General features: G+C 39.4%; 2 protein-coding genes across 5 annotated transcripts in view; one reads left to right on the forward strand and one right to left on the reverse strand.

Annotated features, from left to right (window-relative positions):
* The window catches only part of MTO1 (mitochondrial tRNA translation optimization 1), a 31259-nt gene extending 11539 nt beyond the window's left edge, over nt 1-19720 (forward strand). Inside the window, exons 10-13 of one of the 2 annotated variants that reach the window (XM_081141024.1) lie at nt 2825-2943; nt 6608-6768; nt 8273-8464; nt 19645-19720. In XM_081141024.1, coding sequence (XP_080997150.1) covers nt 2825-2943; nt 6608-6768; nt 8273-8434 — 442 coding nt within the window. In that variant the 3' untranslated portion in view covers nt 8435-8464; nt 19645-19720. Of the gene's footprint in view, nt 1-2824; nt 2944-6607; nt 6769-8272; nt 9398-19644 lie in introns of those variants that run through there. The other variant, XM_081141023.1, reaches the window with a different exon arrangement.
* A 2341-nt stretch (nt 19721-22061) lies between these two features.
* On the reverse strand, nt 22062-26628 carry LOC308558956 (elongation factor 1-alpha 1). 3 transcript variants are annotated; one of them, XM_081141026.1, is made up of 8 exons: nt 26409-26628; nt 24731-24906; nt 24265-24444; nt 23861-24157; nt 23626-23776; nt 23277-23533; nt 22955-23189; nt 22062-22861 (listed from the first exon to the last, which is right to left on the reverse strand). In XM_081141026.1, exons 2-8 carry the CDS (start codon nt 24872-24874, stop codon nt 22737-22739), a joined length of 1389 nt encoding a protein of 462 aa, XP_080997152.1. In that variant the 5' UTR covers nt 24875-24906; nt 26409-26628; the 3' UTR covers nt 22062-22736. The 3 variants fall into 3 exon arrangements, with proteins under 3 accessions (XP_080997152.1, XP_080997151.1, XP_080997153.1); XM_081141025.1 differs by having other exon boundaries at nt 25878-26428; XM_081141027.1 differs by lacking the exon at nt 26409-26628 and adding an exon at nt 25566-25889.
* Nucleotides 26629-26848: the final 220 nt, after the last annotated feature.

Here is a 26848-nt window from a genome sequence, read left to right on the forward strand (position 1 = left end):
GATTGCTCTCAGCAGTATGGACACTTTAATGATGTTAATTCTTCCAATCCATGAACATGGTATATGCTTCCACTTTTTTGTGTTTTCATTTCCTTTTTCAATATCCTATAGTTTTCCGAGTACAAGTCTTTTACCTCCTTGGTTAAGTTTATTCCCAGGTATCCTATTATTTTTGTTGCAATGGTAAATGGGATTGTGTTTTTAGTTTCTCCTTCTGAGGGTTCATTATTGCTGTATAAAAATTCCATCAATTTCTGGGTGTTAATTTTGTATCCTGCTACTTTGCTAAATTTATTAAATCTAGCAGTTTTTTGGTGGAGTCTTTAGGGTTTTCTATGTACAATATCATATCATCTGTGAATAAAGACAGTTTTAGTTCCTCCTTTCCAATTTGGATGCCTTATATTTTTTCTTGTCTGATCACTATGGCTAGGACTTCCAGTACTATATTGAATATGAGTGGTGAAAGCAGACAGCCTTGTCTTCTTCCTGATCTTAAGGGAAATGCTTTTAGTTTTTGCCCATTGAGTATGACATTGGCTGTTAAGCAGATTTTTAATTACAGTAACTAATTATTAAAGAACCTGCATAGTAGTCACCCAAATCAGAGGATCTCATTCATAGGAATGACAGCCTGATTCACAAATAAGGGTGATAGATATATTTGTTTATCAGCTAAGTGGCATCAAGAAATGGTAGTAGTATAAAAAGTTTATAATTGTAATTCACTCAATTTTCTAGCTCTTGTTTTGTTTAAATTTAGGAGGGTTCACATTATTTCAAACTTTGCACAAAGAATTTATAACATGTTTTGTTTTGATCAAATATCGTAAAAAATCAAATTTATATTATCAAAATTTGAATTAGAATTTGCATTAAATGTGACTAATATATTGAGGTCATAGTGAAAGCAGGGGAAGTGATTGTTTTCAACTCAGTTTAAAATGCTAATTGATGATAAAATATGTAAAAGGAAGCTATAGTTTTATATTTTTACCAAACAAATCCCATGATTAAAGTGATTTTTTTTTTTAAGTAATTTGCATCCTAGCTGGTTTGGCTCAGTGGTTAGAGCATCAGCCTGTGGACTGAAGTGTCCCGGGTTCAATTCTGGCCAAGGGCACATACCTCTGTTGCAGGCTTGATCCCCGGTCCCAGTCAGGGTGCATGCAGGAGGCAACTAATTGATGTGTCCCTATCACATTGATGTTTCTCTCTCCCTCTCTCTCCTTCTCTACCTCCCTCCCTCCCTCCCTTCTACTGTCTCTGAAAAGTAATGGAAAAAATATCCTCGGGTGAGGGTAAAAAAATAAATAAATTTGGCTAAATGCTTTCCTTTTTAATTTGGGTCTTTCCCTTCAGGGGGAAACAGGGCCCCAGTTCTGCTGAAATTTGATTTCAGCAGAATATTCACAGCCTGGCATTCAGCCTCTCTAAATGGCCTCACTTCTTTCTAATTTTTTCCCCCCCTTTTTTAAAAAAAATGTTATATTTTGATTACAGTTGACATTCAATATCCTAAATGAACTTACTTTATCAATGCCTAGATATATAAAACTAAAAAGATAGAAAGTTGGTCTAAATACATTGATTGCTTTTACTGCATACGTGCCAGTCTCTGTGCTGAGCACTGACAAGTTGAACCAGACTTTGAGCAGGCATTTTAACCAGAGAGATACACAAATGCATGTGCACACTTGTTTTCTGTCAGGAGTATAAGGAAACCCAATGATGTGTTAGGTAGCTCAGAAGTTTTCTTGTCTTCTGTTGAAGTCTGAGAACTTATCCTTTCTGTGCCAGTCCTCTGTACTCCGAGGCTTAGGCTTGATTCAAAGCATGTATTGAAGTTTGGACCTGAGAACAGCTCCAAGCCTTGTAAAAAATTATTATTTTTTTATAAGTTAGATGGTCAAGGACTTTTCTTTGAGGTCACAATACTGCTAGATTCTAAGGTAACTCTTTTTTTGGTTAGTCATTAGGAGGTGTGTTCCACTATGTTCTATAATTTCTGAAAAGATTGATAACCATTACCTTTTTGGAGCTTCATGTTCTGTAGCTTCAGTATAGCTTATCTGATGAGGCCTCTGTGATTAGGTGTCCAGTTCTTTATGGGGAGAGAATTTCTGGGCTTTCTTAGAGCAGGTCTTCTGAGGGACAGATGAATCAAACATATGCAAAAGGTGATAACACATGACTCTGATAATAGAGTGAGCTATAAAGAAGGTTGGTGGGAGGCCTGGGAATACTTGGGACCCCTGGATGGGCAGGTCTGACTTTCTGTTGACTTGATAATGAATAAAAATAAAATGAATTAAGGCAGTAAATGTAGGGAAACTGTACAGATCCGTGAGGCCTCATGAGAACCAAACAAAATGAGAGGGAAACTGCAGAATATTTTTGCAGTCTTGGAGCAAGCAGAAGACCCTCCTTCAGCTGGTTCTGAGCATGCAAAGGATGACTCATTTACAGAACATGGGCTTAAATGGCTATGGCTTAGATGTAAATTCTTAGGGAATTCAGTCGAACCCTTGTTATCAGGATATTTTTTCCTTACAACAAAGGAAGACAAATGGATTATAGCAATGCAACCTTTACCAACAACTCATTTCTCATGACAAAGGAAGGGAGTTGGGGAGAATCACATAGATCTTATTGAGGTTCTACTGTGTTGCAGATGCTGCTGCATTTGTTCACTGTACTTGGAAAAAATTAGGTATCTTTTGATATTATTTATTCTGAGATGATTAATTCCAAGGAATCCTGTACTTAATCTGTCTTATGTGATACGGACCCTTATGATGATGAAATTTTTCTTTATTTGCAGAGCTCTGGATGTTCTGAAGTACGAGGAAGTTGACATGGACTTATTGGCCAAGGCTGTTCCAGAACCCTTGAAGAAGTACACTCAATGTAGAGAGCTAGCTGAAAGACTGAAAATAGAAGGTAGAAAATACTTCTTTTACTTAAGATGCCTATATATACTGTCTCTCTTCCATTTGTACAAATTATGAATCGACAGCAGATCCATTAAGAGCTCTATTTAAGAGGATCCATTATTACTACAGGACCAGCATAGTCTTAGTTTCTGTGCTACTTAAAGTGGGCTTCCCAGGCTAGGAGCATTGTAACAGGCTAGGAATGCAGAATCTCAGGCTCCACCCCAGACCCACTGAGTGAGCATCTGCATTTTAACAAGATCCCCATGTGATTAGTATGCACATTTCAAGTTTAGGAACTGCTACTGTAAAGCTCTTCTTTTTAAAAAAAAAAAAAAAAGGCCAGCCGGTTTAGCTCAGCAGTTGAGCATCAACCTATGATCCAGGAGATCAAGGTTTGATAACTGGTCAGGGCATATGCCCAGGTTTCAGGCTCTATCCCCAGCAGGGGGCATGCAGGAGGCAGCCAATCAATGACTCATCATTGATGTTTCTATCTCTCTTTCCCTCTCCCTTCCTCTCTCTCAAATCAATAAAAATATATTTTAAAAAAATTTTTTTTCTTCTTCCCTTTTACAGTTTCCCCATATAAATTTTTTTTTTTTTTTTTTAATTCTCACCCAAGGATATTTTTTCCATTGCTTTTTTCAGAGAGAATGGAAGGGAGAGAGAGAGAGAGAAACATTGATGTGAGAAAGACACGTTGATTGGTTGCCTCCTGCATGCACCCCAACCAGGTGGGGATCCAGTCTACAACCGAGGTATATGCCCTTGGCCGGAGTTGAACCCAAGACCCTCAGTCTGCAGGCTGATGCTCTAACCACTGAGAAAAACTGTGTAGGGCTTTTTTAAAAAAATTTATTTTATTGTTGAGAGTATTACAGATGTCCCCCACCCCCACCCCCACCCCCGTTGCCCCTCTTCTCCTATCTCCCACCCTACCCCAGGCTTTCACCTGTCTATTGTCTGTGCCCATGGACTGTTCATATATGCTTATAAGTTCTTTGGTTAATCTCTTCCCACCCTCCTTCCTGCCTTCCCTCTGAGATCTGTCAGTCTGTGTCATGCTTCCATGTCTGTGATCCTATCTTGTTTGTTTATTTATTTTGTTCTTTAGATTCCACATATAAGTGATACCATGTAATATTTGTCTTTCTCTGACTGGCTTATTTTGCTTAGCATAATATTCTCCAGGTCCACCATGCTGTCCTAATGGGTACGAGATCCTTCTTTTTTATAGCTGCATAGTATTCCATGGTGTAAATGTCCCACAGCTTTTTTATCCACTCATCTACTGATGGGTACTTGAGCTGTTTCCAGATCTTAGCAATTGTAAATAGTGCTGCTATGAACATAGGAGTGCATAATGTTCTAATAATGAGAAAAGTTATACTGTGTTTGGCTTCGACAATATACTTGAATAGTCTACCATTAACAGGTACTTATTTTGTATCAGGCAAAGAAATCCATACTGTAGATCAGTGTATTGACCATCAAAGTCACAGATGACTTTTAAAAAGGTTTTCATTATGAAACATTTCAAACATAAAAATACTGAGAATAAGGTAGAGGATGTTTTTTCCTGGGGTGGAAAATTATGTGGAGAAAAAGGGAACAGAATGAGATGGGAAGAACAGTAGGAAAAGTTGGATGATGATGCGCTGTCCAAATAAGGAAAGGACTTTAAGCTCCTTGGGGCCCAGCGAAGGTGGTAAGAATGCCACATTCCTTCTAGCAGTGGCATTTTCTATCAGTTCCAGAGAGGTCTACCACCATGCTATGCTTTAGCTACATTTATAGGATGACCCAAGTGCTGCCTGCCATCCCACCATGCAAGTTAACAGGAGTCTAGCAAAAAAAGGAAACCCATCTAAACTGTAGAATCATTCTTTTAAATGACTAGACACTAGTAGTATACTAATGTATAAAAAGTAATATTGACCTTTTGTTTCAATATTACGGTTTCTCTGTTAAATGAAAATTACTGTATTGAACATTGAGGCTCTTAGCACTGGAAAAAGGTGATTAAATTCTATATTTTAAACTTAGTTTGCAATTTAATTTGTCCAATAAATCACCAGGTTCAGGTTAGAATAATCCAGAATAATTATCTGTAACTTGTTTGTACATAAAGACTCTAATTTATATACATGGCTTAAAAGAAACCACACTAGAGCCCTGGCCAGTTTGGCTCAGTAGTTAGCGCTTTGACCCTTGGACTGAAGGGTCCTGGGTTCAGTTCTGGCGAAGAGCACATACCTCTGTTGCAGGCTCTATCCCCAACCCTGTCGGGGTGTGTGGGAGGCAACCAGTCAATGTGTCCCTCTCACATTAATGTTTCTCTCTCTCTGAAAAGCAATGGAAAAAATATCCGTGGGTGAGGATTAAAAAAAAAAAAATTTAAAAAACCCCATACTGGGTTAAAATATAACCTATAACATATCAGTGGTTTTCAAATTACTTCACAGATCCTCCACTAGGTGACAAGCTTCTTGAGGGCAGAAATCAATTTCAGATTCTTTGTATTATCTCTCATGTTTTGCTACATACATACTTGAAAGATTAAATAAGTGCATTGTAACATATAGTATCTCATTTATATTCCATGATCCCTTGCCGAGTCTATTCATGAGTCATAAAGCTGTATTACCACTTGTCATACTAAATTGTTATATTACCATGTTGTATTAAGCCCTTTACAAGCATTATTTCATTTGATACTTACAACTGTCCTGTGAAGGATACGTATTAGCATTATTACCTTAATTTTACAGATAAATGGTAACTTGCCCAAGAACAAAACTGGTGAGTGGCAGAGCTGGGATTTGAACCTAGCTTGTCTGACCATAAGGCCTGTGCATTTCACAAATACCCTATGTTTTTATAAAGACCATCAGAAGTCATCTAGGTCAGCCTTTAAATTTTCTAAATAAAGTACCTGAGACCCAGAAAGATGGTGATGTGTCCATAGTTAGAAAGTAATTGATCGGTAGAGCCAAACTCAGAGCTGAGATTTTTCTGGCTGCCAGTCAAGTGATGGAAACAGGTGCTACCAAAATCCTTAGGGAAGATTTGCTTTCTTGAACAGGACAGAATGACTACCTCAATTTACATTTTAAAATAGGTTTTGAATTTATTTTTCTAAGAACAGAGTGCTTTAATTACAAAATAATGGTTGAATTATCTTTCTAATTTTACTTCTGAATAAAACCTTAGTTAAATTACTTATATTATGAGTTATCATCTAAGAAGCTTTAAACTTTTTAAAAATTATAGTTTTATATGTTCATAATTCAGAACCGTTTTCTTAAAGAAACATCTGGTCTTTAGCACTTAAAATTCAAAACTATAGCCTACTGAGGGAGATGTTCCACCAAAATTTGCACTGCAAAGAAACTCAGTTTCTCTTAATTTTCCAAATTTCTGAAATGAAAAGGGTATGCAGTAAACTACCAGACAATGTTGTAGTTAATATGTAAGATACTCCCTCTGTTTTAGCTTTAATTTCCTCCTCTGCAGAAGGGAACACGTACTCCACCTACCTCATGGTGTTGAGATAAGTGTTGAATGAGATAATGTAGCAAAAGCTCTTTATAGATTGTAAAAAGCTATAAAAATGTAACTTATTAATATAACCTGAGTATCATAACATAATTAATTTTGTTCACCAGCCACTTATGAATTAGTATTGCTCTATCAGCAACAAGAAATAAAGAACATTCAGCGAGATGAAGCTCTCCAACTGCCAAAAGACCTAGATTATTTGACTCTCAGGGATGTGTCTTTGTCCTATGAAGTTCGAGAGAAGCTACATTTAAGTCGCCCACAGACGGTAAGAAAACAGGCAATGGATAGGAACAGGTCGTAAATTAAGACCCAGTGCTTTAATTTCTTTAAACCTGGAGTTACCATGGCCACATAACTAATGGTTTATTTCATCATAAACTTAACCTCTTATTTTCAATATCTCTTTCTGTAACAGATGTCAATATATTTTTATGAGAGATGGAAAAACTGTTTAAATAACTAGAAGTCAAGAATTCGGTTGATAATAATTCAGTGATTTTCAAGTCACTACTCGGATCCCTCTCTAGGGGTTCCATAGTGTGACCTTGGGAGCTTCTAGGAGAAAGAGGGGAGCCAAAGAGGTTCCCCGCCCCATGCTTTAGCCTGAGTGTGTGTGTGTGCGCGCGCGCGCACGCATGCACATGCTCACGCACACACACGCACACATCTGTAAACATCTATAAAAACCTTTAGAGTGCATAGTACTGAACTTCTAATAAATATTTAAAGTCTGATAGGCTGGATTTATTGATTCTAAGATGTACATTTTAACATCTCTGAACTGAGTTGTATCTTAAAAATTGGTGGTGTCTCATAGTTTAATGAGCAGTGGGGTTTTATTGTTGTTTTTAGTAGTGGTTCATAACAAAAAAGGAGCATTTAACAAAAATATGGTCTGTAAAAAATTTTTTTAATGATTTTCAAAGGGAGGAGTGATTCAGTCAATATAATATGGTGTTTTTCGCAGTGGTCATCATGGAAACTAGGCAAACAAGCCTTAAATTTTATACCTCTGTATATACTGTTTGTTTTTTAGTTATATTTTTATGGATAGTCGTAGGCTGCACTGCCCAGGATGATAACCACTAGCCAAATAGACCATTTACATTAATTAAAATTTTTTAAAAATTAAAATTCAACTCTTCAGTCATACTAGCCACATTTGAGGTGCTCAGTAGATACATATGGCTAGTGGCTACCATGTTGGGCAGTGCATTGTAACAGTGCAGATGTTATAGAAAATTTCCATTATCCCAGAAATTCAGTTGGACAGCACTGATAATCAAGCTCACAATCCCTTATCCACAGTTCTAAAAAACATAAAGCTCTGATAAATGTTTGCTGCAGACTTATTTGGTGGCAAAAGTTACCTGAACTGGCATGAGGCTATTTAGTGTTTGCAGCACTTAGAGTTAATATTCATGTATTTCATTGTAAAAATATAACAGAAATATTGAGATTAATTATAGGGTGCTGCCTAACACACTGCTGGGGGTGTTACATTAGTTTAATGAAAAGAAAAAGTAGGAATTCTAACATCTGTTAGTTGTGTGATCTTGGACAAGTCATTTTAATTTCTTTAAGCCTCAGTTGTCCCATTTTTTTAAAAAACGAAGATAATAATAATCACATTTCCTTTATAGAGTTATTTTGAAAACATTAATAGTTTTGAAAATATTTTATAAACTGTAATATACAAATTGTTACTGGGACGAAAATTTTATTTGACATAGCTCACTTTATGGTTTTCTTGTGGTTTTAATTTATAGATTGGAGCTGCTAGTCGTATACCTGGAGTGACACCTGCTGCCATCGTCAATCTGCTCAGATTTGTGAAGACCACTCAGCAAAGACAGGCAGCTATGAATGAGTTGCCCAAAACTGATCAATACTTAGGTGATACAGACATACTTGAAGAGAGACAGTTATAGCTTTCTGTTCATAGAAGACTTTTAATCAATGTAAGATTATAGGTAGAAGATAAGCATTTCTCTTTGACACCTGTTAAAATAACCTTATTAGCTATTATGGCTTTGTCATTAATTTACGAAGAAGACAGATATCACTGTGCTTTTTTTGTGTATCTGAAAAAATACTCTTTTTCTCAGGTGCTCTAATACATTGAGCTTATTAATATAACTTTGTGCAAAGTTCATTGAAGAGAGATATAGTGGCCCTGGCTGGTGTGGCTCAGTTGGTTGGACGATGTCCCGTGCACTGAAAGGTTGCAGATTCGATTCCTGGTGAGGGCACATACCCGGGTTGCAGGCTCGATCCCCAATCCCTGGTAGGGGGCATGCAGGAGGCAGGTGATTGATATTTCACTCACATCGATGTTTCTCTCTCCGTTTCTCTTCCTCTCTCTGAAATCAATTTTAAAAATCTTAGAGTGAAAGGGAGAGAGGAGGGACCTAAAACTAAAGCTGAAAAAAAAATCTTCGTTTGCAGATTTGCCTACTCATAAGGACTTTGTCCATTAAATGTACCAAATTAAAATTCTTATCTTACAACTTATTTTGAAGGTTATCAGTCTTCTGTGTGGTTATGCTAGATTAGGAGGCAGTTTCAGAGCCCTCAAATTCTTAGGGGTCTAAGAATTTGAAATTGCACAAAATTATTAAGAATCATTCAGCTAATTTCCAATATTGGAATGTAGTATGGAGGGTGGAAGTTGACTTCTAAGATTTCTGTACTTCTGCAGGAAATCCTCACCAGTAATTTAATTGTCTTTGAACATTAATGAATGTTCATTAATTCCTACAAAATAGAAGGATTGGAAATCATCATAGTTTTCTATCATCCACAATATAGAAAACTTCTTGGTAACCTGGTTAAGGCAGAATAAAGTAAAGGAAGGGAGAATAAAGTAAGGGTAGTTATTTTATATCATAAAATTTTTTTTTATGAAACTATCATGGCCACTATTTTTTAACATCGAAGGCAAATCCATAGTAATTGGGGACTAGTGTTTCCCTGTTTTTAAGTCAGAGTTGACAGAAAAACCAGAATGATGCCGGCGTTCCTCTTCCTCTCCAATACTTCCATCGTATATAGTCACAGGATTAGGGTGGGAAGGCCAACTGGGCCCTTTGGTTGGCTCCTTAGACACCTAGACCTTTCTGGGGAGACTGGAGGAAACAGCCAAGTGGGCCAGAGGACCCTACTTGTCTCTGGAAATGCCAACTCAGATCTGTCATCAGCCTAGAGACGCTCCAATGTCAGCTTCAGGCCAAAGCAGATACTAAGATAGTTCTAAGAACCCTGAAGTCACTTTGACTACAGATCTAGGTGTTAAGCCTGATTATGGGTTGAGGCAGCCAAATATCTTGCTATAGCTGTATATGGCCACTAGTTGGATATAGTTCAGTTTTCATGCGTTTGTTTCATGTAACTTTAGTTTTTCAATAAAGCAGTCAAGATCAGTAGCAAGTAAAAAGTACTTGAGCCCTGACCTGTGTGGATCAGTGGTTAGAGTGTTAGCCTGTGCACTGAAGGGTCGTGGGTTTGATTCTAGTCAAGGGTATGTACCTGTGTTGCAGATTCAGTCCCCGGCCCTGGTTGGGGCACATGCAGGAGGCAACCAATCCATGTGTCTCTCTCAAATCTGTTTCCATCTCTCTCTCCTTTCCCCCTCTCTCCCTTCCACTCTCTCTAAAAAAAAAAAAAAAAAATCAATGGAAGAAATATCCTCAGGTGAGGATTAACGAAACAACAACAGAAAAGTACTTGTAATGCTGGGTCATTTAGCAGTAATAAATTTTTTTTTATTTTTAATTTTATTGTTTAAAGTATTACAGACGTTCCCTTTTTTTTCTCCATTGATCCCCTCCACCTTGCATCTGCCCATAAATTCTTTTTGATACACGATTTAGTAATTTCAAAAAATGGTAACTTTCCTTTTAGTCATCATAGGTTTTCGGGGCAGAGGCAATGTATATTATAATAATACAATATATTTTTTAAAATAAGCTATTTTGCCAGTTATTTAGCACTAGAAAGGAAACCACTGTTTTTAAACTCTTCTTTCTGATTAAATACAAGATAAAAGCAGTGAATGGAGTGCTTGTTGAGTGGCATATAACAAAAATTTATTTTGAGGAAATGGAAAGTTCCTAAATTCTTTGAGTGTTTCTTGACAGTTGTAATTTGGGACTAGTGACACTACACACACAAAGAAATTTAAGTTTTGTAATGCAACTCCATTACAGTAGTAACTCTCACTGAAAAATGTTCAATGAAAAACATTTGTTATAGGTTCTGCCATTTAGTTTAGGATGTGAAACTTCTTTAAATCTACAATTTAAAATAATATTTTAACTTGTACAAAATTACCTGACTTAAGAGAATATTTTAAAACAGTTTATCTACTGGTGCTGCTAGCCAGAAGTGCTATTGACTAGGATGCCCTAGGAAAAGATCAGCTAAGAAGCGACCTTTCTCAGTCCAGTTATTTCATAGAAATCCCCCAACAATGACAATAGTCAGCCTCCAATAGAAGTTGGCCAGACTTGTAATTTCTTCTGCCCACCATAGACCACAGTGCCTAGTAGTTATAAAGTTCATTTCAACAGAAACACCAAAATAAAAAGAGGAAACAGCTAGGAGACTAAGCATTTGTAAAATCATTGGGGGAGGGAGAGGGAGGGAGGATGAAGATAGGAACCTATGCTAAATTAAACCATCATAGCCTTGAATTACAAAGTTACTTTGTAGCCAAGAGTTTGGGTTTTATTATTACGTGTTTTAAAAATTATCATTTTTTAGTTTGAACCTATATTGGAATAGCCATGGCCTTTCCACTTCAGAAATACTAGCTTCGAAAAGAATGCCCTGTCCAAGGGAAGTGGTCAGCAATACCAGGAAAGCCGCCAAAAGTGACTAGAGGTTCATTTAGAGCAGGCAGAACCGCTTATGCTGGAAGGCACAGAGTGAAGATAAACCGTTCCCTTTAGGCTCCCTCTTCACAGTGCTCCTACTGTTGCACTTCATTCCACCTTAATTTTTAATATCTGTCTTACTTTAACCTCTTAACAAGATAAAAGCCTCCTGAATGCAGGTAATGCCATAGTTGTAGACACTCAAGACATGCTTTTTGAATGAAAATGAATGAATGAATGAATGAATGAATGAATGAATGAATGAATGAATGAATACTACTAAAGGTAAAAGATGGCAGAATTAAAACTTAACTAAATAAATGGAATAAAAACATTTATGACACAAATATGAAGAACTACATACTTTTGTGTCTTCCTTTCTCTTTCTCCACGACTCTTCTGTCTTTACATTCTCTACAGCTTCATTTCCTCCCTACATGGACTGTCCCTCCTGGCACTGCTCCTAATATGAGATTGAGCTTATTTTTATGATATTTATTTATTTTACTTAAGCAGATTTTTTAGTATTTCCTAATTTAAAGGCCACATGAAAGACACAACAGAGTAAAAGGGCAGTTCATGGGATGGAAGAAAATATTTGCAAATCATATATCTGACAAGTGGTTAATATTTAGAATATATGAAAGACTCCTATAATAACAACAACAACAGTTAAAAAACGGGCAAAGGACTTAAATAGCCATTTCTCCAGAGGAGATATATAAATGGCCAATAACCACATGAAAAGATGCTCAACTGTTACTAGCCATTCTGAAAATGCAAATCAAAACCACAATGAAATGCCATCTCACACCTATGAGGATGGCTATCATGAAACAGTAAATAACAAGTGTTGGCAGGGCTGTGGAAAAAGTGGAACCCTTATGTACTATTGGTGGAAATGTAAAACAGTACAGCAGCCATAGAAAGCAGTATGACAGTTCTCTCAAAAATTAGAAGTGGAATTACTATATGATCCAACAATTCCACTCCTAGCTATATACCCAAAAGGATTGAAGTCAGGGTCTTAATGACCCTTGAACAGGTCATGTTCATAGCAGCATTATTCACAACAGCCAAAAGGTGGAAGCAACCTAAGTGTCCATCAACAGATGTATGGGTTAACAAAATATATAAATAAAATGGAATATTTTTCAGCCTTTAAAGGAAGGAAATTCTGACACACTACAACATGGGTGAATTTGGAGGACATTTAACTAAGTGAAATAAGCCAGTCACAAAAGGACAAATATTATATGATTTCATTTATATGAGGTACCTAGCGTAGAATGGTGGTTGCCAGGAATTGTGGGAGGGAGGAATGGGAAGTTTACTGTTTAGTGGGTACAGAGTCTCAGTTTTGCAAGGTGAAGTGTTTTGGAGGAAGATTGTGGTGATGGTTGCACAACACTGAGTGTGCTTAATGCCATTCTATACTTAAACATGGTTAACATGGTAAATTTTGTTTTTTACAATTATTCTTTTATAATTTTTAAAAACACCAAATGAATTAATTTGTATATGTATCTCAAGACTCCAAAACTTATTTGGTTTATTTATTGGTAATTTATCCCCTGCTTATTTGTATTTTTTTAAAATGTTTTCATTGATTTCAGAGAGGAAGGGAGAGGGGGAGAGAGAGAGAAACATCAATGAGGAGCTCGATCCTGCAACCTGGGCATGTGCCCTGACCGGGAATTAGAACTGTGACCTCCTGGTTCATAGGTCGACGCTCAAACACTGAGCCATGCCAGCTAGGCTAGTTCAGACATTTTAAAGAAAACAATTCAAGATTAAAGATAAACTGAGGAAACAGCAGATTATACTCAAAGGTTAAATTCCAGCTCAGAGCTTCCTGGAAATGATACAGTTCCGTCTCATCAAGGGGACCAGGAAAAAATTTTTTCCTATTAAAATCTAAAAGCAATTTATCACATGATCCCTTAGGTAAAACAGTGCTTCCATTAGTGATTTTATAAAAGTAGCTACCACTTAATGTTTGCTGTGTGCCAGATGTGAAGTTAAGTGTTTTTACATGCATTATTACACTTAAGCCCATGACAAAGCTGTTCCCTGTTCCAGAGACAAGGGAAACAGGATTTGGAGACATTAAGTAAACACTGCTAGTTGTATTCCCAATAACCATGTCTGTCCACTGCCCTCTGCCTTGCCAAAGGAACCGTGGTTTTGTTTTATTCCCTTCTGAAGCCCAGGAGCTAAATCTTCATTAGTTTAAACCTGTTTTGGTCATTGCAGTCCCCCCAGTGTTAGGCCTGAGGCTGGTGTGAAGCTGACGCAATGAATTGTAAAGAGAGTGTCCTGGGTGGCTTCTTTACCATTAAAAAGAGCACTTTTTTTTTTTTTTAATGTTTTTATTGATTTCAAAGAAAGCAAGGGAGAGAGATAGAAACATCGATCAGAGAGAGTCACCGATTGATGCCTCCTGCACACCCCGTACTGGAGATCAATCCCGCAACCCATGCATGTACCCTGAGCAGGAATCGAACCCTGATGTCCTGGTTCATAGGTCAATGCTCAACCACTGAGCCATGCCAGCTGGGCGAGCACCTCTTAAGGTGAGGAAAATGTTCTGAAATCAGATTGTGATGGTTGCACAATTCTGTGGCGATACTAAACACCATTGAATTGTACACTTTCAAAGGGTGAATTTTCTAGTATGATGACACATCAATAAGCTGTTATGTAAAAAACAAACAAAACAAACATAAAGGAATATATGATTGGCAAGCCCTTGAGCAATGATTCTTAAATCTTATTGGATATCAGAATTCCCAGTAGAGCTTATTAAAGTAGATGGCCAAGCCTTATCACAAGCAATTCTAATTCAGTTGGCCTGGAAAGGTCTTGGCTTCTGTGTTTAACAAGCTCCATAGGTTATTCTGATGTCCAGCCAACCGTGAGAACCACTAGCTTGCCTCAGTAAATATCTATTGTCTCAGCTGCTTTTGGCAGAAACTAAATTGCAGTTAATTTTACAGTGTGTGCTGGCTCAGGAACCTAGAATACAAATAATGCAGAAAACAGAACTTGTATTCTAGTACAGAAATTCAAATCTAATGAAACTCCATGTTCCAGTGAGAGGTGGGCTGTGATGATTTGTGGGCAAGACCAACTTTTTTTCAAATATAAGTTTTAAGCCACTGGAATGCCTCTGTGGACAAGTATAGGCTGAAGTGTATTCTCTTTCATTTGTTTCAGTAATTCATATACAAATTATATTTCACCAATTTTAAGATGCATATTTCTTCCATATTTTATCATCTCTAAATTGGTGTATGCCCTATAATCATGTCCTAGAATCTTAAAAATATAATTGGCAACATTTATGACTTCCAGTTGGAAACATCTTAGATGCACTGTGTGTGTGTGTGTGTGTGTGTGTGTGTGTGTGTATACATGTTTCAAACAATGAAAGGAAACATTGAATTTTCTATATTTCCAGTATCACAAAGAACAACCTTAAGGGTGGGATAGTTTAACAAACTTCAGAGTCAGGTATCAGGGCTTTGAAAAAACACACTCATGAACAGTTATATATGAGAAACTGAGTTCCAAGAGATGCATTCCCTAACTTCAATATAAAGACTTAGCTATGAGAAAATGTTCTTTCTATTCAACCATAACTGAATAAAAACACCTTATTCCTTTTAAGACATTTAACTGAGGTGTCCACTCTATGCAGAATCCTGTAGGAGGCTCAACACAAGTCTAAAGGGTAAATCAAGAAGGTATGACAATAGCTAACGTAAGGAACTGCAGGTCAAGGCTGTTTCAGGCCCTTCCTTTTTTGCAGATATAGCTGCATCCTTTACACTTCAATAGCTACAACCCAGGCCTTAGGAAATGTTGCAGATGCCCTCAGCAGAAGGCTGAGAATCACTTCATCAGGCTTCAGACAGCACTGAAACTCAAATTGCTTATTTGGCAACCCTACAGTTTATTACAACACCAACTAGGATATTTCCTCTTTCACATGATTTTACTGAAAATTCAACCAAGTGGAATATTTTATGTTTTTTCTTTTGAAGTTGGCCATCTGTCCTTTGACTGGAAATCACACTTGCAGGATCACACCACACTGTCTTCGGTCAGCTTTTGCTGTCAGTTACTCTCACTAAGATAAACAAAACTACCTACTTGTGACTTACGTCTATTTAAAAATCTATTCTGCTTTATACAAACAGTAACCCACATGTTAGTGTTTCAAAAGAGACTGTTTTAAAGGCAATATCTAGACTTCATGTGCTGTTGCTTTGATCTGTTCTAAGTGGAAAGTTTGACAGAAAGCTCAAACTACCTTGTAGGGAAACTATGATTGCTTTAACTAGAAAATATAAATTCCTAGTACAGCCTGACCAGGCGTGGCTCAGCAGTTGAGCGTCAACCTAGGATCCAGGCAATTGGGGTTCTATTCCCGGTCAGGGCACATTCCCAGGTTGCGGGCTCGATCCCCAGTTGGAGGCATGCAGGAGGCAGCTGATCAATGACTCTCTCATCATTGATGTTTCTCTCTCTCCCTCTCCTTTCCTCTCTCTGAAATCAATAAAGATATATTTAAAATAAATAAATTCCTAATACAGAGATTTTTCTCCCATCTTGACCTTAGATTTCAATTAATATATTCAAAGTTGATTGAGTGGGTTAGATTTAAAAGGCTTTTAGATTCTCTTAAATTTTTCTGATTCTATGTAGTTATGAATTAAATTTAAAGCTATCACCTGCTTCACCTTGCATTTACCAAACATTTTTTAAAAATACATATCTTTATTGATTTTAGAGAGGAAGGGAGAGAGAAAGAAACATCAATGATGAGAGAGTTGTTACTGATTGGCTGCCTCCTGCACGCCCTGACTGGGGATTGAGTCTGCAATCTGGGCATGTGCCCTGAGTGGGAATCGAACCACCATCTCCTGGATCCTAGGTAGATGCTCAACTGCTGAGCCATACTCGTCTGGGCACATTTATCAAACGTTTGATAAAATTTTCATCATGGCTAGGCCAGTGTGGCCCAGTGGTTGAGCATCGACCTAGGATCCAGGAGATCAAGGTTCGATTCCTGGTCAGGGCACATGCCCGGGTTGCAGGGGGCATGCAGGAGGCAGCCGATCAATGATGACTCCTCTCTCTCTCTCCCTTCCTCTCTCTGAAATCAATAAAGACATAGTTAAAAGAAATTTTTCATCATGATTACCTCGTGATTAAAATGGTGAAATATGACCTAGATTATAGTCTTGGTAATAATAATAGTCTACATATGACCTAGATAATAATCTTGGTAATGCAAGATTATTAGGTGAATTTTCAGCTGGCTGGACCGTAAGCAAAGAACACTTATTTAGTGCAATAAAATAGGTCTCTGTTTTTAGACCTAGTTTTAGTAGTTACCAATAATTTAAATAAAACTACAGAAACATAAGTATCAGAGGTGTAAATGACAAAGCCCACATTTTATTTAGTATTCTAGATAGTAGGCTAGAGATTTAAAATCTCAACAAGATGATGAAAGATAGCAGAGAAACATGTAAACTCCCAACACTTGAGTCCTTCCAATCAGCCATACGGTGGTGTTGGATTGAATCGATACGGGGATAGGAGAATGCCATTAACTGAAAAAATGGTACAGTCTGAATCAAGTCTGGAGATTAATAGTAACATACCAATGTTGGTTAACTGTATATGAACAGTATATACAAATGTACTTTGGTAATGCAAGATGATAAAATTAGGGGAAACAAACTAGGTGAGGGGTATATGGAAACTCTTATCCTATTTTTGCAACTTTTCTATAAATTTAAAGTTACTCCAAAATAAAAGGTTTGCTTGGGGGGGAAAAAAGAAAAAAATTAACCATGCAAATATAGTTTAAAGGATGTCTTCCTAATATATAATTTACATTTAAAAGATCAGGTAATGTTTGTTTACTATAATCGAGAAGTACAATGGAGTAGCTTAAATTGTGATCTTCCAAACAACTATAATAATAAAAAGTACCTTTTATTGGCCATTTACAATAGGGCAGGTACTGGACTACAGAGTCTATATCCACTATTTCATTTCATTCTGATGACCATCTTAAGAAATGAGACAGTATTATGCCCATTAGATAGATAATAAAGGGGACAGCTTTTTCCCACTTGATCCCAATATGATCACCTAATCAAAATGCAAGAAGTTAGAAAACTAGAGTCCAAATAAGGTGACTTATCTCTTGAGTCACACTAATAAAAGCACACTCTAGATTAAGAGACCAGTCTTTTATGCACCCAAAGCTATAATATATTTAATTTTGGTGAGTACACTTTAAAAACTATAAACTGGGAAGAACAGAACAGGAAGCATCTAGAAACCACGTGACCTAGGGTTACGAAACTGCTGTAGGAACTGAAAGAGACTAAGTGATATTGATGGGTGTCTTCAAGTAAATTGGTGGCCCTGGTAGAAAAGAGAATTGTTCATTTGTCCTAGAGAATAGCCTAGATATGATGATTGTAAGTTACCAGGCAGGCAAATTTAAATATCAAGAAAAAGCCCAGCCGGGCGTGGCTCAGCGGTTAAGCATCGACCTAGGATCCAGGCGATCAGGGTTCAATTCCCGGTCAGGGCACATGCCCGGGTTGTGAGCTGCAGCCGATCAATGACTCTCTCATCATTGATGTTTCTATCTCTCCCTCTCCTTTCCTCTCTCTGAAATCAATAAAGATATATATTAAAAAAAAAAAAAAAAAACCTTTTAAATATCGAGAAAAAAATTCACCCAGCAATGGAATCACATAGGAGCCTCTCTCCATACTTCAGCCTGTCATCTGTAATATAGATACAATACCTGCCCCCTATGAAGGTGGTTGTGAGGATTCAATGAGATGTCTCTGCCCTCCTATATATGACATACACATTGATGAGGTAATCAAGCAAAAATTTCAATGAATATATTCAAAGTTGATTTGAGTGGGTTAGGTTAAAAGGCTTTTAAAATGCAAACCTATAGTCAAACACAAACTGAACAATCTGTCTTAAATCTATTTAAAAAGAATAGATTACTGATGTATGCAAAATTGTCATCTCAAATGCATCATGGTGAAAGAAACCAGGCTCAAAAGGCTATATATTGTTTGAATCCAGGTATATGATATTGGTGCAAAAACGAAATTACAGAGACGGAAAACAGATCAGTGGTTACCAAGAATTAGGGGAGAGGACAGAGGTGTTGACTACAAAGAGACACAGGGAAAGTTTTGAGGGGAGGGTGGGTGGAACCTTGATTGCAATGAACGGTATACATGTCAAAACTTGCAGAACTGTATACTTTAAAAGGGTGAATTTTAGTATATGTAAATACCTTAATTTAAAAAGTGGGGGAAACTTTTTAAATCTCTTCCTTACTTAGGTTTTCTTATAGTCTTTGCTTGCTTAGGATTTAATTATTGTAACATCAGTTCAGCATTATCTTTGTCTGTCCCAGTGACCAAACTGAGCTTTCTACACTTAAGAGATCCAGCGGCCTAGTAAAAGCAGTCAAAGATGAATGGCAATATTCCTTCTACTTATTTCACTCATTTCTGCTATTGACTGCTGGACTACAGCATAACCCTCTATTTAGAAAACAGCAAAATCATATGATCCCTCTCAGAAATTTCTATTGGATCAAGAGTCAACAACCTTTCAAGAGCCATGTGGCAGTTTCCTAACAAAGTTAATCTATTTTTCTCTTCTAAATCACTACTGACTGAGCAAGCAATGTATTTACAATAGTTACACTTCGATTCTAATTTTAACTAGTCATGCAAGTTCTCAGAGATTTGCAAATAATGGAAGTCAGTGACTTTGATGCTGCCTGGGTGAGAGAACAAGTGACAAAAGCACAAGTGACAAAAGCACTAATCAGATCAGAGCAACAACAAAAAAATTCAAAACCAGATTGGAGAAGAAAACTTTCAGAATGTAAACAGAAACAAAGGGGAAAATGTCTTATCCCCCGCCCCCCGCCCCCTCCCGTCTCATCTAAAACAGCATGTTCTCCTGCCATCATCGAGAATCTAGAACTCATATTGCTCACTCACTTCGGGATATGGATAACTCCAGAATACAACTTTCTGAACTGACTGGATTTATTTCTGCAGCACTTCATTACAAATGAGCTAACATTTGACCATTAATCTAAAACACGTAAGGCCATCTTGACACATGAAATTGTCACCCTTTATTATTAATCCTCACCCAAGGATATTTTTCCCATTGCTTTTCAGAGTGGGAGAAACATCGATGTGCCCCAACTGGAACTGAGCCTGCAACAGAGGTATGTGCCCTTGATGAAAATCAAACCAGAGGCTCTTCAGTCCATGGGAGGACACTCTAACTACTGAACCGAACCTGCTAGGGCGAAATGATCACCCCTAAAAAAGAAGGAAATTATTGCCCCTAGCGTTGCCCAGCTCAGGAATTGTGACTACTACAGCCAAGAAAAGCTGCTTCTGGCATGAGCTCAGTGCTCAACTCAGCAGAAAAGGTTACCAAGGTAAACTTAGCAAAAAAATAAAATCCATAGTCCTGGTAATTCTTCAGGATTTTTACACCCCGTACTGAAAATTACTAAAAATCAAGATCTCTTCACCAGATCTGTAGTCAGTAGCCTTTTCTGGGCAGAACCAGAACTCAACCAAATGAATGTGTTCTTGAAAAAACTGCTTCTGCAGTGCCAATCTTGTTGCTACATCAGAACCTAGTCAACCTCCTAGTTTAGCAATTTAACATTGACACTTTCCTGCAAAATTAGTCAATTTACATTTTGTCTAAAAGAAATATTAAAACAAAAAACCCAAAAAACCCCAAGGCGATTTTAGTAGTGTTAGTGCAATGGGGAACTTTTTGTTACCTGCAGATAATCTGATCATAGATATTTAAAAATCAGAATCTCTAGTTGAATGAAATCTTTTGCAATCACCACAGGAAGATATAAATACTAAGCACTAAAACCCCAAGGTAATTTTGTTACCAAGCTAATGTTGACAAAGTAATAACCATATGCAGCATTCTTCATAAAGCAATGAGACTGGGTTAAATGTTCATTCAGAATAAATTGTCACTACTAGACTGGGTTCTTGACTCATAGCTGAGTTCTTGATGCATCCCGAGATTTGGGAGGTAAATTACCAATAGGATTAACTACAGGAGAGGGCATAAACTATTCTGAAATGACCAAAAACCTGGTCATTTTGCATTGCCTATTCTGGGAATAGAAGTTTAAAAAATCATGTCTGAAAGGCAATCTGTTTAACTCCTGAACCAGACTGCCTTTCCCATTTTCTTTCATATCCTAGAACCACACCAGAATTCCTGAGAATAAATTTCAACAAGATCTTGTCAGAAATCTTTACATAGGTATTACAACAGATGGACAATTTAAAATATTTAGGGGGGGAGAGAAAAATGATTTTAAAGTACCAGTTTGTGCATGAAACTTTTGTAAAGCCACTTTAAAATACACAAGGAAATGCAGTTAGTGTAGGAACTCTGAAGAGCTAAAATAAAACTTTGTCCATGAATGTATTCCATGTAGTGACCAGTAGGTGGTGTTCAAACCAAGCAATTGTCTTAAGCCTGGATTCTGTGGAAAGGAAGCTAGCAACTAGATAAACTCATTTCCTGTTCTGGTTGCCCTCCTTAAGTGGGAGCTATTCTTTGGAGTTAAACATTGATGGGGGAAGTTTTAACAATCTTATTCTAGTAAACCCTACAGCTTTATCAAATTTGCTTTTATTTCTATCAGCTACCACTGATTGGCCCGCATTTTAAAACCTTAAATATTTTGTCATCTGTACAAATAAGCAACACATTTGTAAAAACAGAAGGGGGAACAGTTGCTTCATGGAACTAAGGGAGAAATCTTTGTCTTTTTACACCCCTTATCACTGCTTCAGCTAGTAATGGCAAGGCATTTTACCTATTTTAGAACTTAAGATAAAAAAACTTCAAACTGATAGCAATTTGAAAATCCTTACCTAATAGGACACATTCCATTTAGGATTAGAACTCTTAACCTTTATAGAACACACAAATTGTGATCCTGCCACTTTCAGCTGGATACTATATATTTCACAGGATTAAAATTTTCAGATTCATCAAATTCCCTTTTCAAGTATTTCCATTTACCAACTATCAATCAGTTTCCCGGATGGTTGTCACACCCAAGTAAACCAATTCAACTTAACTATAAGCAATTGCTGCATGCAAATTACAAAATTATCCAACTAGTTTGGAAGGGTTCACTTTCATCCTGCCCAACTGTCAAATCTTAGCAACTTCAAACTAACTTTCACTAAGGTAAGTTTTTGAAATGGCACGGAGCAAAATTTCAAGAACATTTTTAAACTTCTTTCCTCTCAGGCTAATTTGCCACTACCTATCTTTAAACTCAGTTCAGTCTTCAACGTTTGTTCACCCAACCTTTTTTTAGATGACAATTCCTATTGGAAGTGGACTTTGAAATACTTAAGTGACAAAACACACTCAACTTCCAGCATCATTTATTTTTCCTAGAATCTGGATACAATTAGCTGTAGGCAAGACAGTACTCAATACTATTTAAGCCTCACTTTAGGTTCTTAAGCTACCTCAAGTATTTGTAAATGTGAATTCACATCCCAGTAACACCGGAAAACTAAAATTTGACATACCAACAAATTTACTCAATATTGATGTAACTACAAAATTTTATATGGTAACATGTGGACTTTAATATAACAGAATTTGGCCTTTATAAACTAGTTTACACATAACAAAGTTACTGATTATCTGTCCTAACCTATTTAGTGTTACACCAACAGATCCCCTCCCATAGCTTTTACTATGTAAACAGGATTCCTCCCCTTAAGTGAAAAACAAAAAACCCCCCAACCCCCAAAGTTCCCACCCAGAAAAGTTAACAGAATAATCCAATGCTAAAGTATCAGCAGATATAACACCAGAGATAGGTCATGGGCAACTCTGAAGTCTTCTAAGTAGTATAACAGAAAGTTACAGTGTTGACCAAAAGAACACACAGGTTTCTCATTAAACTTTGTTTTAATGGGTCTCAAAATTCTGTGACAGATTTTTGGTCAAGTTGTTTCCATTAAAAAGTACTGATTTTAAAAACTAATAACTTAAAAACTGCCACACACACAAAAAAAACCAAATGGTCCACAAAACATTCTCCTTTCCTTCTGAAGGTTTTACGATGCATTGTAATCATTAACCAGTCTTTTACTATTAAACTTAAATGGCCAATTGAGACAAACAGTTCTGAGACCGTTCTTCCACCACTGATTAAGACTGGGGTGGCAGGTATTGGGGATAATATTCATTTAGCCTTCTGAGCTTTCTGGGCAGACTTGGTGACTTTGCCAGCTCCAGCTGCCTTCTTGTCCACTGCTTTGATGACACCAACAGCAACTGTCTGTCTCATGTCACGAACAGCAAAACGGCCTATTAAAACAAATGTCATATTACCATTAGAAACACTTGGTAACACAGAAGGAAGTTTTCATCATAAGTAAAACTTGAATTAGTCAGTCTTACCCAGAGGAGGGTAGTCAGAGAAGCTCTCAACACACATGGGCTTGCCAGGCACCATATCAACGATGGCAGCATCACCAGATTTCAAAAACTTAGGGCCATCTTCCAGCTTTTTCCCAGAACGACGATCAATCTTCTCCTTCAGCTCAGCAAATTTGCAAGCAATATGAGCTGTGTGACAATCCAGCACAGGTGCATATCCAGCACTGATTTGGCCTGGATGGTTCAGGATAATCACCTTGGAGAAAAGATTTACATTTATTTCCTGAGTCTCAAAAGACACTTAAAGCTCTAGAAGTTAAGAGCATGACATTTAAAGTGTTACCTGAGCTGTGAAGCCAGCTGCTTCCATTGGTGGGTCATTTTTGCTGTCACCAGCCACATTGCCACGACGAACATCTTTGACAGACACATTCTTGACATTGAAGCCCACGTTGTCCCCAGGAAGAGCTTCACTCAAAGCTTCATGGTGCATTTCAACAGACTTTACTTCAGTTGTAACATTGACTGGAGCAAAGGTGACCACCATGCCGGGCTTGAGAACACCAGTCTCCACTCGGCCCACAGGGACAGTACCAATACCTAAAATGTTTAGGGCATACAGTTATAAATACCTCTGTGAAGAAACTGTAGCACCCATACAAGTTACATTCCGATATTAATCTTCAACTTACCACCAATTTTGTAGACATCCTGGAGGGGTAGACGCAGGGGCTTGTCAGTTGGACGAGTTGGTGGTAAGATGCAATCCAGAGCTTCAAGCAGTGTGGTTCCACTGGCATTGCCATCTTTACGGGTGACTTTCCATCCCTTGAACCAAGGCATCTAAAAGAAAAGATCATCAATTACTGTTACCTCCCAAATCTTGCCTCCTGTCCAGGGCTTTTTTTCAACTATCTTGAAACTCACATTAGCACTTGGCTCAAGCATGTTGTCACCATTCCAACCAGAAATTGGCACAAATGCTACTGTGTCAGGGTTGTAGCCAATTTTCTTAATGTAGGTGCTGACTTCTTTAACAATTTCCTCGTATCTCTTCTGGCTGTAGGGTGGCTCAGTGGAATCCATTTTGTTAACACCAACAATCAGTTGTTTCACACCCAGTGTGTAAGCCAGAAGGGCATGTTCACGGGTCTGCCCATTCTTGGAGATACCTGCTTCAAATTCACCAACACCAGCAGCAACAATCAGGACAGCACAGTCAGCCTTTAAAAGACAACAAGGCCATATCCTATTAAATGCGAGCCCTTCAGAAAGACGAGCCCAATGTAAAGGAAAGGCCCGGAGTAATTTTCAGAATTAATTCTACAAACCTGAGATGTGCCTGTAATCATGTTTTTGATGAAGTCTCTGTGTCCCGGGGCATCAATGATGGTCACATAATACTTGCTGGTCTCGAATTTCCACAGGGAGATATCAATGGTGATACCACGCTCACGTTCAGCTTTCAGTTTATCCAAGACCCAGGCATACTTGAAGGAGCCCTTCCCCATCTGTAAGGATTAAGAATGGTTACTTGGCAACTAAGACATGCTCCAACTCCAACTTGAAATTCCTTATCCCACTATTTCGCAGAAATGCTCCATTCCAGTTCACAACCATTAAAGCCAGGTGTCTACCTTATTCTCAGAACAGTTAGGGAGCAAAGTGACTCAAAGCATGTTAGCTTATACCTTAACTAGTATGACATGCAAATATAGACTGGAGACTATTTTTTGGAAATTACCACTTAATGTACTTAATGGCACTTATTTTAATTATCTACATTAATGTACCTACCTCAGCTGCCTCCTTCTCAAATTTTTCGATGGTTCTTTTGTCGATCCCACCACATTTGTAGATCAGATGGCCAGTAGTGGTAGACTTGCCGGAATCTACGTGTCCAATGACGACAATGTTGATATGAGTCTTTTCCTTTCCCATTTTGGGTTTGTTAGTGGTGGTTTTCAAGACACCTAAATTTGAAAGAAAAAAACAAAAAAACTTTAAACCCCGGTCCCAAAGGCTTGAGAATAAACCACGATCCAAACTTAAAGGGCAAATTCCAAGGAGAATTATAACCAATGCCAAGCTGGCCCAACTGTGGTCTCCACCCACCAAGTGTGGAGAAACTCCATAGCGTTAAGTCCCCTCCCCCAACCGGAGAAGCTCCGCTCCACAGGCCAGGGTATAAATCGAGGTGCCAGGACGGGCCGGCACACAGTGGGGTCACAGGAAGCAGCAGCCGAGGGGGGAAAGGCCCTCTTCCTTTGTGCGAGTGACTCACCCGCCCGCCCCGGCCGCCCGTCCTCCATTTTGAGCTCCCTGCACAGCGCCGGGAGCGGCCATCTTTCCGCGCACGCAACTGGTGCGAGCGGACGGGCCGGCCATGCCGCCGAGGTAGGTGGCACAAGGCGGCGCGAGCCTGGCGCCGCCGGCCCAGACCCACTGCACGGGACTCTCCCCCGTCCACCCGGGGCCGCTGCCTGCGCACACACCGCCTCGCCGGACATGTGCGCCGCGCCGAGGGCCCCGTCACCACCCTCCGCTACGAGCGGGGCCCCACACCCAGAGGACCCGACGAGCGCCAAAGAGCCCATCCTGCCGAGATCCCACCCCACCTCGGCTAAACTACCTCGTCAGAAAAAATAGATGCGTTCCCTGAAAATCCAAATGGCCGGAGACTAGGGTAACAGGACAGGCGACAAGGTGCAGCAGGATTCGCACGCGGCGGGCAGGGCGCGCAAACCAGGCCTCAACTCAGGCACGAGGCTTAGAGGGCGCTCCCGAAAAAAGCGCAAGGCCTCGAACTGTCCCACTTACGACCCGAAATTCGGGGCCAAGAACAGAGCAAAGTGTCTCCGCGACACGGCAGGAGAGAAAGGCACGCGAGGGCCGCAGCCCGCCCCAGGAGGCCAGGCCCGCGGAAGCCACGCCCGGTACTCACCTGTGTTCTGGCGGCAAACCCGTTGCGAAAAAGAACGTTCAGAAGGACTACGGCACTTATATACGGCTCTCCCCCCACCCTCGGGGAAAAGGGCGGAGCTAGTACACGACACGACTTTCCCAGTTTACCCCGCGCCACCTCCACCAGGCACCCGAGCGAACGCCGTCCCCTTCCCCCACTGTCCGGGGACCGTGGGCGATGTGCGTTCAGCCTACTGAAGGGCACACGTCGCCTCGCGCATGCTCCTCTCGACCCCGGTGATGACGAGAGCGAAGGGTGGGAGGCGGGGACGAGAGATCCCTCGATTCTAGGTTAGTGGGAGTTTACCGACGGTCCCTGGGATTTCCCCAGGCAAAGGCAAGTCTTCCTTTTGTATGAATTACTCTCGGCAGCAGCTGGGGGGTGGGGCGGCCCGCAGACGGTGGGGCGGGGATGCTGAGAATCGTCCCTCTACTGTCCTTGGTTTCACTGCGAAGATGATATCGAGTCTGGGGGTATCCCTTCACCCCGCGGTACACCTTCCGTCCTCACCTTTGTCCTCTCGCAGGTCCGGGACAAACCCCTCGAACAGCTTCCTCAGCCGGTCGCGCAGCCACACGCGGCTGGCTCCTCCCCCGCCTTGCCCTCGGCGCCCCTCCCGGCGGAGGAGCGCGGGGCCGGGGCCCGGGCGGCGCGCCTCGGGGACGGCGAGCCGTCGGCTGCGTGGCCCTGAGCCTCGCGCGTGTGCTGCTGGGCGGCCGCTCGCCTTGCTCCGGTCAAAGCCAGCTGCGGTTACCGAAGGCCGCGTCACACGGAGCCCCACGGAGCCCCACGTCCAGTTTTTAAGTTTAGAGTCGACTTCAATCGTACAGTTTGCCTTACTCCTCTAGCTCTAGTTTTATCACCGTGAAGGGACCCTGATTGTGTGTCATCCTCGTGGTACATTTTTTTCCAGTTAGTTGTACACTCATTTGATTGCAGGCGTGAAAAAT

Source organism: Miniopterus schreibersii (assembly GCF_964146895.1).
Source record: "Miniopterus schreibersii genome assembly, chromosome: 6".
NCBI lineage: Eukaryota > Metazoa > Chordata > Mammalia > Chiroptera > Miniopteridae > Miniopterus > Miniopterus schreibersii.